The sequence below is a fragment of the Natator depressus genome, chromosome 2 (genome assembly GCF_965152275.1).
Source record: "Natator depressus isolate rNatDep1 chromosome 2, rNatDep2.hap1, whole genome shotgun sequence".
NCBI lineage: Eukaryota > Metazoa > Chordata > Testudines > Cheloniidae > Natator > Natator depressus.
In genome coordinates, this window is record NC_134235.1 from 150,565,681 (window position 1) to 150,580,301 (window position 14,621).

The following is a 14,621-nucleotide window of genomic DNA, read 5'->3' on the forward strand; positions in this document are numbered from 1 at the left end:
AGATCTGCACTGGATTCCTACAGGTTTGGAGATGGAACTCAAGGTGTTAGTGCTAATCCATGAAGTCTTAATTGGTTAGGGACCCGGTTGCCTGAAAGACTGCTTCTCTCTCCTTCACTCGATATGTGCCTACTTTTTCTTAGGTAATTGGCATTTGCAGTTGAAGACAATACCTGCAAAAGTAGTCTCTCTATTGAATTTAATAAATTTCCCTTTATACCAGCAAAAGCTTCCCAAAAGAGCTTTGTCAACATCTGCTTATGCATAGAATACTTAAGGTTTAATATAGCATCCCAAAGGAGATCTCTGGTGAATAATAGTGTGCTATGGATATTAACTCCCAGGTCTGGGAAATCCTGATTTTGCAGATCTGGCAACAAGCAGACACAAAGCAATTAAAACCCTGTTAAGGAGTGCTATTTCCCTTCCTGATTTCCAAAACTGCTTTTATCTAAATGATCTCTCCTGGTTTTCCAGCCACCAGGGACAAAATAATGGCCCAGATCATCCCCTTGTGCTGAAAACCTGCCAGAAAGGGTGGTGGAGAGCAAATCTGCACAAGGATTCCCTCCCAGAGATCTCTCCACATCATACCATTGAAGGAGTGGTGTTTGCCTTGCCCTCAAACCTGGCAGAGCCATGCAGAGGTCCCGTATGGCTGGATTGGCTCTGGAACCTCTACCTCCCTGCTCTGGAACACCTATGGAGGAGGCAGCCCTGTGGAAAACGTAAGATGTCCTGGTGCCATAATATCTTCTGAGGTTTCTCAGCAGGGAGGGAGTAAAGGTGTGCATCCACTTATCCTTACAACTAGTCCACCTGCTTCTTCTCCTGGCCCACCCAGTCTCCACCATGTCCCCATTATCCCACAGAGGAGACTCTGCTAAGAGAAGATGCCAAAGACTTGCCTTTCACATGTCAGGGTTGGAGTGGGGGGATTCATGTGCACACTCTAGGAGTGATGATCTGGGCCATTATATCTTTCATGACCATAAGCTGCCTGACACAATCAGCCATGATTTCAATAGAAGAAGTATTAACTTGGTATTTCTCAGGCACCTTAGATTCCCAGAGAGAGGTCTGCCAGGATATAAAATTAAAAACAGCTAGGAATAGAAAGAAATGAGGATGAAAGAGAAGCAATTGTCTATTGGCATGTAGTGGGGAGCTCAAGGATTCAGTTAAAAGTGATTATCTCAGTACTCACTGATGTTCACTTTTTAGTTTCTGCATTATTGACTTACTATAAGCAGTAGAAGAGAATTTGATGAATAGCAGGCAACAGAGGCACATGCTTTATTTCCTTGGGTTTTAAGAGTAACATTTCTTGGCAGGCCAACGTTGTTATATTCCAACTTCTGTATGTAATATTTTCTGATGGTGAAATACCCATACACTTCATTAACAGAAGAAACTAGAACTGTCTGCAAATTTGGAAGAATTCTTATTACAGACATCCACACGTACACATTTGGTTTTGATTATACAGTGTGCCAGACAACAGCAAAAACAAAGTGCAGCCCATTATGGCTTTAGTCAACACTTGAGATTTCACATTTCACTTCTCCTGAAAGAAAATGATCCCTTTGGCCCCTCATCCAGGTCTATTTCCTGTTAGGCATACAGTAAATGCAGATAAAGTCACCATACAGCTGTTGCTTAACGTGTACAACATACTTAAAAGGATACTATCACCTTGACATCTAGTCATTTCAAAAAATGAGTTGAAAGTAGTTTCTGGTATTGCATGTGCCCCTGAGTCTCCCTGAAATTTTTTGTGGTTTTACAATTTTCTAAAAATACGTTTTTATCCCAACATTGTTTGAAAAACCTATAACAGAGGAAACTGATTATACTCAAAGTGGTGTCCTATGCACAAAGCAAACAAGTGGAAAAATATGTTTAAGTTAACAGTATCCCTTTAACCTCACTGAAGTGTTTGATATATTTAAGAGACTTACCTTGAAAGAAGCTTTTGACCCGGAGATAGCTGACACTAAGGCGCAAGACAGAAAGTTTGTCCAACTTGGATATTATGTCCGGTGGAAAAGGCAGGAGGCTGGCCAGATGATCTAATTCAGCATTCAGACGGTCCCTATGTCTCTTAGAAGGATTAGACTTTTCATTCCCAACGGCAGGCCTTCTGTGGTGGGAAAAAGTATTGTTAATCATTCATTACACCTGCATACAGGGACATTGATACACTATTTGCTATTCACAGAAACTTGTAGATTATCTTTTAGGTGAATGAATCCATAAAGTTATTTGAAATTTAGCCATTCTTCATTTGCCTTCCTCATTATACAAAGCATGTTTACTGTAATAGAGAAGAAAGGTTTTTAGTTTAATACAATTATTCAGTCATCAGTGGGGAATGAAGCAACAAATAAAAATGTAAGACTTCCTTCTCTAATGATCTCAGGTGACAAAGGGATTGTAATATGTACTCCTACAGCATAAAACACAGAATTGATCAATTATCTCTGCAATTACAAAGCACATAAAAAGTAATTTAATTCTCAATTAAGATTCTGATACCATTCTTGACATTTCCTGATGCACTCATATTCATTTTCCTAACAAAAACTAAAGATTTCTTACACCTTAATGCTTTCCTTATTTGGGATTCAGACCCCAAGTACACACACATACCCTGCACATAAGGGCTGGAAACATGCACAACCCACTTTGCTACAAACATAACTCTTCTCACTTCTGCAAATATATTACAATTAATATCATTAGAAGATAATACAACCTCTGCACACCCTGCCTTGCCAGATTGAAAGGCCAGACGGCCTGTATCAAGAAGGGGAATGTGGGGGGAGAGGGGTTGAGGACCAAATTCAGAGGCAAGTCTAAGCAAACCCAAGAAGTCTGGAGTGAGTCCAGTCCCCTCACTGTGTACGTTATGCCAACTTAAATTATCACAGGGCCAAATTTAGAGCTGATGTGTAAGTTACATTCCCCTTAAACACACATTGTGCTACATATATCAATTCTGACAATGTGTAAGGCAGTCTCAGTAACTAAACAAAGTGCTGCAATTTTTACACATTTATTTATTTAGAATAAGTGGACCAAAATCTGCTCTTGGACATATACAGGCAGATTCCATTGAACTTCCACATGCGAGTACAGAATTTCGGCCACTACCTGTTTCTTGTTTGTTTTTAAACCTGAACTATCTCCAGTGACAAGCCATGATCCCACCAATTGTAAAACGCCTTCCCGGGATCGAGTGGTTTGTCAATGGTATGTTTCAGCAGTCTGTCAGACAGAGGGCAGCTGGGGTTTGTAGGGGTAGGGTTTGGCAGTGAGAAGGGGGAAAGCATTGGTGATGCCCACATCTTGTTTATGTGTTACTGTCCCTGAGCAAGATTGGGTCCTCTTTACCCCTTGCTCTAAAGCATTTTTTTCCTCATTTCTATTCAATGGGTATGACCTGGATTAATAGGTGAAAAGGTGGCCTCCCCAACACTCTCCCAAGAATGGGGCACAGGTGAAGAGGCAAGGTCTTCCACCCACGACCCTGTCTCAGGAGTGGTGGGATAATGCTGTGCTATCCCCACTTTCCAGGGCATGTCAGAAAATACTTTTTTATCTATGTAGTGCGCAGCAGGGTGGGGAGAGGGTTAGGAGAGATTCAGAGGGAAACTCTGCTTCATCTAGTGGGTATACCCAGGAACATTTCAAAGCATGGAAGTACTAGAACATCTAGGGATCCTGATGGGACAGAGGATGGTTAAGGAAAGGATCTCTCCGTCCTGGCAAGCACAGGAGGGCCAGGGAGTAACATGAGGAGTCATTCTGTTGCCAAGAGCAAGAACACTTCAGGTACCTACAAATGACATTCACTCGCACCTTTGCAATCTGCGTCAGCGGTGGCAGGGATTACAATCAGGCTTATCTCCTCAGAAAATAATTTCTCCTTTCTTTTGACATTTCAATATCCATAGGATAGTCTTATGGACATTTTAATCTCTGTAATATTTAATAAAGCATGCCAGAATGGAAGGACCACCTGCGCCTATGCCAGAGCTCATAGCTGGCCAGAGAACACTGCAGGGCATCTTGCAGCAGTACACAGTGCCTCCCTTGGAGGAATTCTCCTCTAGCCTTTTACAGCCTCCATACACTGCTGCAGAAGCACATAGGCTCTCTAGCAGGGCCCACAATATGCTTTTTACACAAGGCACTTTACAATAATTAAAATGTTCAAAAAAAAATTAAAACCCAAATATATAAAAAAACTGCCCTGTCAAAACCACCCCAATGAAAATACTACTTTTCTCGAAAGAATAAATAATTGCACATTAAACAACTATGTTAAAAGAAGATTATTTAGGTTCCATAGTCAAGAGTTCTTAATTCTGCCCCCTTGTAAATCCATCTTATAGAGTGAAAAAGTCAGAGGTTCTGTGGCAAAAAACAGTATGGGATCAAGTAATTAAAGACTATTATAATGCACACACACAAAGGGGCTGAATTAAGGTTGCATGGGCAGCTGTAAATCTGGCATTCCCTAATTTTTTGAATGGTTGATTTTGTATCCTCAATAATGTTCTTTTCACACAGTTTTTGTGGGGGGGGGGGGCGGGTGTTACAAAGGAAATGGTAAAAATAAATGCAACCTCAACAGGTAATGGAGTTGCTTTCAAGCACCTGCAATAGTACAGCTGTGACTGGTGCTTAGTAAATATCTACATTTAAAGAGGAAGGGACAACATCAAACAAATTAGTCAATTAATGAAGAGGGAGGAACATTCTGTCTCCTGTCCCAGAGTTAGATATTTTTTCAGCAGCTGATGGACACACAGGGCAATATTAACTTATGAGCTAGCTCTGTATCCCAGTCATACTCACCATGATACCAAGGAATGAGAAACAGTGAAAAAATTACAAAATGTTACATCTAATATTCCTATATCACAGACTAAAGACCACAATGTACACACTTACCCTATCTTGATCTCTGAAGCAAGGCAGCAATGGAGTGAGGAAGAAATGAAATGAGTCCCAGTAAAAGGGTGCTTGATTTGACTGGAGCTCAATCGGTAAAAAATGGTCAAGAATAGCACATTGGAAATAGAAATTATGTGATTTTATTCCATAACCATAGCTGCTCTGTTAGTCTGGAGTGACAAAGAGGTGTGGACTGAGGTAATTGTAGTGCTTAATTTGTGCCAGGGCTAAGCCCTGGCACCTCTAGGCTTTGCAGTTCATAACCCCAGTGCCTCTGGGCTTGCTGCATTAGTTATGAGAGTTAAAAAATTGCTTGAGCCCCAGGCCAGAGGCAGATTAAGGTTTCCTGGGGCCCTGGGCCAGAGAGAGCCCCTCTCCAACCCTTCCACCTGCAGTTGCTGCCCCGTTCCACCCCTTCTGCTGGCGGCCCTACCCACCGCTCCACCCCTTTCTGCCCCTTCCTTGGGGCACCCCAGTTCTACAAGGGTCCCCCCATTTTGCCCCCCACTGCAGCCCCGCAACGCATTTGCTACTTTCTGCCCACCACACACACGCTGAGGCCATGGCCCTGGACTGCAGCGGGGAGTGAGAGCTCCTCCATCTCAGGGCCATAGCAGGGGTCCAGGTGCTGGGGCTTCCCCTGCCACCTCCTGTGCTTTTGCAGGGGATCAGGTTGGGGCGCTGGGGCTTCTCCTGCCCCATCCAGTGCTTCTGCCAGAGAGTGGGGTCAGGTGTGGGGGCTTCCCCTGTTGCCCCGCAGCTTCTGCCGGGGATGGGGTCGGGGCACTGAGGGCTTCCGATGCTGCCCCACAGCTTCTGCTGGGGACAAGGTTTGGGGGGGCGGGTGCTGGGGCTTCCCCCACCCAATGGCTTCTGCCAGGGTGGGGTTGGGCGACCTGGGTTCAGGGGGCTTCCCCCATTCTGCGGGTTCAGACAGGAATAGGGACAGGGTAGGGGCCACTGGGGGGGGCTTCCCCCATCCCACGGCTTCTGCTGGTGAGTGGGGTCAGGGGCCGCTGGGGCGGTTTCCCTCACTTTGCCCGCCTGGCGTTGCTGCTGCAGAGTGGGATCGGGGTGTGGGGACTTCCCCTGCTCCGCATGTCAGGCGGACGGGGCTCCGGGCTTCTGTCGCCCGGTGGTGGATTTTTTCTGGGAACCTTCAGGTGCCCCCCAGTTGGCCGGGGCCCCTGGGCACGGGTGCCGTCGGCCCAGCACCTCTGCCATTAGAAATTAAGCACTGGGTGATTGTGTTTGGATTGTGATGAGTGTGATAAGTAAAACAAGGTGAGGGAAGAAGCCAAGTGATTTCTAGGTGTCCAGTGAAAAGGTACAAAATGAAAGCAAGAGAGAGCCCCACATGGCCTCTTGCTGAGAACCTAAAGTAGTGAGGCAGCAAGGGAGTGAATCCAAATGAATGGGAGTTTTATCTAAGTGGGGATTAGGTCCTGAGTGCAATGAACTATATAGCTCAGCTACCCATAAAGAGAAGACAGCAAATAGATAGGTTCTGGATTCTATGGTATAGATTCTATACCAGATTTTGAGCAGCAAGTGGATGACAAAGTGCTGGTTTAAGCAGCAAGTGGATGACAAGGTACGCATTTTAAGGGTTGGTCTGCACTAGAACGAGATTCTCAAACTCCTCCATTGCATGGACCACATCACAATTGTGAGATTGCCTCAGAGATCACCAAATCTCCCATTCACTATCCTACCTCTTTATTCTCTACTTCTTATATAGTAGCAGCTTCTAATAAAGGCAACTGTGCTGGCACCTCCTTCTTTCTAGCTGCTTATAAAAGCCTCCAGGTTGTTATTTGCAATAGAAATCCTGGACACCTGAAGATGCTGTGAGTAAAAAGAGGAGCCAGCACCATGTAATGAGCCAGTTTTCTGTGGACTCCAATTTTGGGAACTGGTGCATTGGAAGTCTGCACTTATTTCAGAGTTAAGTGGCAAACAAGTGACGGAGCCATTTGTTCTTCAAATGGTTCAGTGTGTCTATGCTACCCATTGTAGTTAGTGTAATCCACTGCAGCAGTGGCGGATTTAGAGTTAGTGGGGCCCTGTGTGCAGCTTCATTTTCGGGGGGCCTCCCTCGGGACCCAGCCAAGAAAAAGAACATTCTCTCTTATCTCCTCACCATTTTTCATTCTTTTTTTCCCTTCATACTCCTCCTATAGGTAATGGGAAGTAAATAAAAATAAAGTGAGGTACCGTGATTGGGGCAGGGGGTTGGGGTGCAGGAGAGGGTGCGGGGGGCAGGCTCTAGGAGGAAGTTTTGGTGCGGGCTCTGGGCTGGGGCAGGGGATTGGGGTGTGGGGGGGTGTGGACTGTGGGAGTAAGTTTGGGTGCGGGGTGCAGGCTCCGGGCTGGGACAGGGGGTTGGGGTTCAGGAGAGGACCAGGGGGGCAATGCTTACCTCAGGCAGCACAGCTCTCAAAGCGACCAGCACACACACCCATCCGGCAGTGCCCAGGGTGAGGGCAGCACACGGAACCGCCTTCCCAGCCTGCCAGGGGCGTGCAGAGACATGCCAGCAGCCGGTCGCTTTCGGGAGCTGCGTGGGGCCACTGGCCACGGCATGCAGGCAGCCTGCCTGCCTGAGCCCTGCTGCGCCACTGCCTGGGGCTCGAGGGCAGATTGGCAGATATTTGTCCTGCATTTTGGGGGTCCCCTGTCATTGAGGGCCCCGTGCCACAGCACAGTTTGTTTCATGGTAAATCCTCTCCTGCACTGCAGTGTATCTACTGTGACAAAGTTCCTCCTTTGCCTTGGTGGGTCCTGTGCTTATTGGCAGATTTTCTCACCTTAGAGGTTCACGGCAGCCCTCAGTTTGGCCACTCTCGTGGCTCAAATCTGCCATTCACTCAGTTTTCCCCATGCTGCCCAGTGATGAGGCTAAGGAAGAAGAACAATGCCCACAGTCTCTGCTGATCCACCTAGTGGATCAGAGAACAGGTCAGAGATCTTCCCCTCTGGTGGAACCCACAGTCCAGGTCAACTCCTCTGGTATCAAGTAGGGAGTTGGGGGGATTTGGGGGGAACTCGGGCCCACCCTCTACTCCGGGTTCCAGCCCAGGGCCCTGTGGATTGCAGCTGTCTACAGTGGCTCCTGTAACAGCTGTGTGACAGCTACAACTCCCTGGGCTACTTCCCCATGGCCTCCTCCCAACACCTTCTTTATTCTCACCACAGGACCTTCCTCCTGATGTCTGATAATGCTTGTACACCTCAGTCCTCCAGCAGTACGAATTCTAACTCTCAGCTCCTAGTGCCTCTTGCTCCCAGCTCCTCACACGCACACCACAAACTGAAGTGAGCTCCTTTTTAAACCCAGGTGCCCTGATTAGCCTGCCTGTCTTAATTGATTTGAGCAGCTTCTTGATTGGCTGCAGTTGTTCTAATCAGCCTGTCTGCCTTAATTGTTTCCAGAAAGTTCCTGATTGTTCTGGAACCTTCCCAGGAACCTTACCCAGGGAAAAGGGACCTACTTAACCTGGGGCTAATATATCTGCCTTCTATCACTCTCCTGTCCCGAGGCCCGCCAGGGATATCAGTTGGCGGCTCCTTCACGGAGCTGTAAGCACGGGCGAGTACTTGGTGTGGTTTACCCCTATCCCAGACACCTGCCCCTTTTGTGGCGTGAGGGAAACCCTGGCAAACATATACTTGGAGTGTGCCAGGCTGCAGCCCCTATTCCGGTTCCTCACGAATATTTTGTTACATTTTTGGTTACACTTTTCCCCTCACCTTCTTATTTATACACACCCTATCCGCGGCCCCACAAAGTCACAGGATCTCCTGGTCAACCTGGCCCTAGCTAAAATGGCCATCTATAAAACCAGAGTGAGGAGGTTGGCCGATGGAGTCTCCTGTGACTGTGGGGCCTATTTCCAATCCTCCATCCATTCACGTATCCGGGCAGAGTTCCTCTGGGCGGCATCCGCTGACTCCCTTGACGCCTTTGAGGAGCAGTGGGCGCTGTCCGGGGTTTTCTGCTCGGTGTCCCCGTCCGGTTCCCTTCGTTTGACCCTTTGACCACACTCCTGTCCCTGTTATTTCATTAGTTGTCCCCTGTAAGCATTTGGTGTCCAGGTCCTGTGGATCCCCCTCTTAGGCTGGGGGGGAGGATCCTTTAGCAGTGGGCGGGTGAAGCTGGATCCCAATAGGATCACTCTCCTGTAGCCATCTGGCCTGACCCTGTCACACTACACAAGTCAGTTCCTCCAACTGTTGCTATGCCTGTGGAGTGCGATATCTATCCCACAATTCCAGGCACAACTCCCTTCCCTCTGTATTTTGTTTTTCATGAGGTGGAGATGAGTTGATATTTTAAAAAGTTTGTGAATGCATTTTAAAAAATGTTCTGGGCTGTACAAAGAGTTAAAGAGCTAAATAAAACACTCTAATCTTTTAATGTGGTGTACTATCTTTAAAAAATGGGAAGACAGGAGACACCAGTTAGATACAACAATCTGATGAATAGAGCACAGAGTAACAGTTATTAGACAATTATGGTTAGTGTACTAAACAGCACTTGCAGCTGCCTAGCCATGACTAGGCATTACTTAGGTATAATGGCATCATGGCAGAGGTGAACTTCAAAGAGGATAATATAGTGGCTTTGCAGATTTTTAGTGGCAACCCCTCCCAAACATAAGGGGTAGCATAGGACAAAGCTCAAAGGTGTTTGAGGGGAAATGGATTAAGGGTCAAAATGGCATCACTGGCAGAGCAGAGGTGAGGGTCAGCTGCTTGACAGCATATAAGAAATTATGCTAGGAACGGCAGGGCTAAGCGACAAAGGGCCTTATAAATGAAAACTAACAAACTCAGAGCAGCTGCTCCTTTTGAGGTTCATGTGTATATTAGCACTGAAATGATTCTGACTGAACTGATGTGGGCTGGAGCAGCTGTAAGTTTTGTGCCAAGCTAGGACAACTGTGATGTTACTTTAAATGATGGTAAAATGTTATAAGAACTTTTGAGTTGGGACACAAAGTGTTTTACAAGTGTTCAAGGCTGAGATGCCAGGCCCATAGAGGAAAACAGGGGTATGAGGCACTTGAACAACTCCCAGGAAGTATCACAATGGCATTTCCAAATAAAAGTTTTTGCATTTTGGACAAAAGCTTTCGGGCTTGGGGCGGAACATTTTTTGATTTTTCAATGAAAAGTTAGAATTTCCCACAGAAAGCAGGCACTGTGCAACAAAAATTCCTTTATTTCAAAACCCAGTTTTCTGGCTAAAAAACTATTTTGATGGGAAACTTTTGACCAGACCTGGTTCCTGGTGCTTGAACTGGTGCTGTAAATGCCAAACTTCTTTAGTGTAGACTACCCTTAACAGGGTTTGTCTGGAACAGGAGAGCAGCTGGGGTTTGTGACTGATTTGCACATATTGGAGGAGAACTGAACCAGATATATAGGAGCTGGGGCCCCGCAAATGTAGGGACAGATGGTCTCATTACCTCAGTGGGAGAATGGGACTGAAACATAGCAGACTCCAAATGGTGCAGTTCTTCAGCATGTTCCTCCAGCACCTCATGACCCTTCCAAACCTCTCCAAGAGAGTTGTCTATACCTGCTCCCAATTGCCCCCCAACCAACTCCATGATAAATTTCTGCCTAATTTAATGCAATAGGAGGCCACATTAACCTATTAACCTAGGTATTTCTCCATTCTGTGGTACCCCGATTTAAGAGGTAGTTCTAGGATCATCCGCTGACAGGAAGCAGAGAAACAGGGCTTCCATGCAGACAGCTTCTATAGATCCCCTGGTTTCTTTTGTGGGGGGACCAAAAATCCTACTCATTCTGTAAGAGGCAACCCCTATCCCTATCTGTTTACTCTCGCCTTCCCAGAGAATGATGCTGTGAAACCTCTCAAAGATTCCAGACTCCTACCCAGCCTAGCAGAGTGGGATGTTCTAATCCCTAGTGAAAAAACAGGTGAATCCCTGAGGGAAATCAATGCAAGAGAGAGAATACACAGAACAAGGGCAGGTCAAAAAATGTCCATCCATTTTTTGTCCTCAAATGGAAAACTGGGGTTTCCACTAAACAAACATTTTCATAGACAGCATCTGTTTTCCTTGAATAGTTTCCATTTTTCATCAGAAAACTGAACCCCCCCCAAACCAAATACATTTTTGGTTTTCAGCAACTGAAAATTTTTTCCATTTTCAACAAAATGTCAAAAAGTTCTATGTAAAGTATTGACAAAAAATGAAACAAAACTGTTTCCACTGACATTTTCCATTGAAACACCCACCCTCCTCTTCCCCATTTTCTGACCAGCTCTACCTCAAACCATTTTAGCATGGAGGCTGGCATTGGCAAGTTGCTGGGAGCCCAACTGCCATACCTAATTTAAATATATGATGGGGGGACAAGTGGAAGGGAGAGAGAGAAAAAAAAACATACTGAAAACAACACAGGCAAGATCATGTTCTGTTACAAAAATGAAACAAAAGAAACCATGAAGTGAAGTCAGAGAGGAAAGAAAGTCTAATAAGCAAGAGATACAGGTTATATAATATTCAAAATATATTACATGGAAAGAGGGTTAACAACATTACAGTTAAATATAATGCACTGTAAGCAGTACACAATTGCTTTATCCCTTTAAATACCTGGGAGAGTGGCTTTGGTATGGTGTGGTAGAACAGATACTTTTTGCCCTAACTAATAGGCTTATTCCTCAGGCTAATATGGGAGAGGTAAATTTTTCAAGCACCAGCTTAAAAAAACCCACAGAAAGCCAGATCTGGCCTCTGCTACAGCCCCTTTCTGCCAATTCAGCAGCATTCGGAGGCTGTAAGTGGTGCAGAATAGTAGCTAGAGGAATTTTCCCAGTGCACATGGCTCTGTACTGATTCCCTTGCAACTCCTGGTTTAGGGGCATGCCGGTGATGAAAGGAAATTAGGGTGGGTGAGGGAATGACTGGAACATGTTGGGCCTGTCTTCACTGCAAATGAATGGTGTATTCTTAACTAAAGCTAGCTAACTCCTGTTCATAGGATCATAGAATATCAGGGTTGGAAAGGACCTCTTGAGGTCATCTCGTCCAACCCCCTGCTCAAAGCAGGACCAATACTCAATTTTTGCCCCAGATCCCTAAATGGCCCCCTCAAGGATTGAACTCACAACCCTGGGTTTAACAGGCCAATGCTCAAACCACTGAGCTATCCCTCCCCCCTTGTTAGCTAGCTCAGATTAAAATAGCAGTCAAGACAAAGCAACTCAGCTTTTAACTCAAGTTAGCAGGTCAAATTCCACCTCAGGCTCACTATGGGCTTTAACTTGATCTGATAACCTGAGTTAAAAGCTGAGATGCCATGTCTTCACTGCTGTTTTAACCCAAGTTAGCTAATGCAAGGGAGGTAACCCAGATTAAGAACACAACTTTTTTTGGCAGTGACAATGTATCTTCTGTGGCCTGGCAATCCTGAACTCCTGAGCTGTGTATGACTTTGTGGCAGAAGCGAGCACCTCATCTGAAAGCAGCAGCATCCCTCTGAAAGCAGCAGCTACCACTATCAACATCATGTGAGCTATATTGATGGGGTTGTGCAGATATGCACCTAGGAGAACTCTATACTCCCCTCCTCACTCCCAGCAGGGATCCTGGGCACAAGAAAGAAGGAAGAAACCAACTTGTCTGAGGTCCAGTGTAGGCCAACAACTGCCAGAGGTCTTAGAAATTAGGATATATGAGTACCATCTCCGTCATAGAATCATAGAATATCAGAGTTGGAAGGGACCTTTGGAGGTCATCTAGTCCAACCCCCTGCCCAGAGCAGGACCAATCCCCAACTAAATCATCCCAGCCAGGGCTTTGTCAAGCCTGACCTTAAAAACTTCTAAGGAAGGGGATTCCACCACCTCCCTAGGTAACGCATTCCAGTGTTTCACCACCCTCCTAGTGAAAAAGTTTTTCCTAATATCCAACCTAAATCTCCCCCACTGCAACTTGAGACCATTACTCCTTGTCCTGTCATCTGCTATCACTGAGAATAGTCTAGATCCATCCTCTTTGGATCCACCTTTCAGGTAGTTAAAAGCAGCTATCAAATCCCCCCTCATTCTTCTCTTCCGTAGACTAAACAATCCCAGTTCCCTCAGCCTCTCCTCATAAGTCATGTGTTCCAGTCCCCTAATCATTTTTGTTGCCCTTCGCTGGACTCTCTCCAATTTTTCCACATCCTTCTTGTAGTGTGGGGCCCAAAACTGGACACAGTACTCCAGACGAGGCCTCACCAATGTCGAATAGAGGGGAATGATCACGTCCCTCGATCTGCTGGCAATGCCCTTACTTATACACCCCAAAATGCCATTGGCCTTCTTGGCAACAAGGGCACACTGTTGACTCATATCCAGCTTCTCGTCCACTGTCACCCCTAGGTCCTTCTCATGCCTTTCTAGCAGGAACTGAGTTATTGTTCTGCTCTGAATCTCCTAGATTACCTACAATTTGAGCAGGTCTTTGGAAATGAGTAAAAGAAGAAATAAACCTTGCCTGGGCATTTTAAAACGCAGCTGAGTAACTAAGGAAAACTCTTGCCAAGACCCCATAATCCTAGGTTGTGTGGTCCCATTCCTCTCTCTCTCTCTCGCTCTCGCTCTCTCTCTTTGTTTGTTTGTTTGTTGATTTATTTATTTGGAAGGACTTTTAGCTTCCTGTTGTAGGCCCATGCCACGTCAGTTGGAGTAAACTGTATGACCAGAGCCTCCTCTAGCCCCATAGCCCTGACTTCTTCCACCCCGAAGAGCAGTGTCATGTGACTGGGACGTGGACAGTCATGCCTAGTGTCAGGGCAGGAGCAATCTAGTGGGTAGAACAGGAGTCAGTAGCAAGGAATTAGAGCCATGGATCACTGCTGGAGTCAGAGCCCACATTCAGAACCATAGTCTGAAGCCAGAGCCAAGGGTCAGAGGTCAGGAATCACAGCTGAGTGTCAGAACTGGGTTACCTGCAGTGAGGCAAGGCTGGAGCTATCACAGTCAAGCACAAATGCTTTGAGCAGCCACTAAACAACTAGCTACAACTGGGCTTACGAGCTGGTCTGCTGACTCTGCCAACCAGTATGGGGCTGCAGCCAATCAGACAACCTATTACAGGCAGCCATACTTGTTAGGTTGCCTGAAGCCTGGATCTAATGCAGACCCTGATTCCTCACACAGAGGACCAAGGGAACGTGAAAAACCCATGGCAGAACAAGGATTGCCTGTTCTCCTGCCTCAGAGTCCTGGAGTGCCAATGTGGTCTGTCTGTGTGAAAGAAATGAAAGAAACAGATCCTGAAAGAGGCTCTGGGCATCAGAAGTGCCAGTACAGCATTTTCATTCAAGGTCTTTCAGATCAGAGAATGTTCCTGAATAACAGAGAACACATGAAGGGCTTCACACACCAGCGATCAGACCCACAGACAGACAAGCTTTGAGGAAGAGACGGACACTGCCATAGACTGAAAAGTGATCCTGATTAAATCATAAATAACATCACACAGGAAAGTGAGGGCTGCCTACAGTAGGGCAGCTAATAATTCAAAGGTGTATACTCCACCATATTTTATCCAGAGTCAAGTTTCTGGATCCATCTTACAGCTGCCCTGGCTGCCTAAAACACATGCACGGAGGTCTGGACTGAA

The 14,621-nt window shown here is 46.1% G+C and overlaps 1 protein-coding gene across 1 annotated transcript in view; it reads right to left on the minus strand.

The window, feature by feature from the left end:
• The window catches only part of AHRR (aryl hydrocarbon receptor repressor), a 146,751-nt gene that overhangs the window by 111,831 nt on the left and 20,299 nt on the right, over positions 1 to 14,621 (minus strand). The window contains exon 3 of the mRNA XM_074943209.1: positions 1,962 to 2,143. Within this exon, the coding sequence (XP_074799310.1) occupies positions 1,962 to 2,143 (182 nt within the window). The remainder of the gene's footprint in view (positions 1 to 1,961; positions 2,144 to 14,621) is intronic.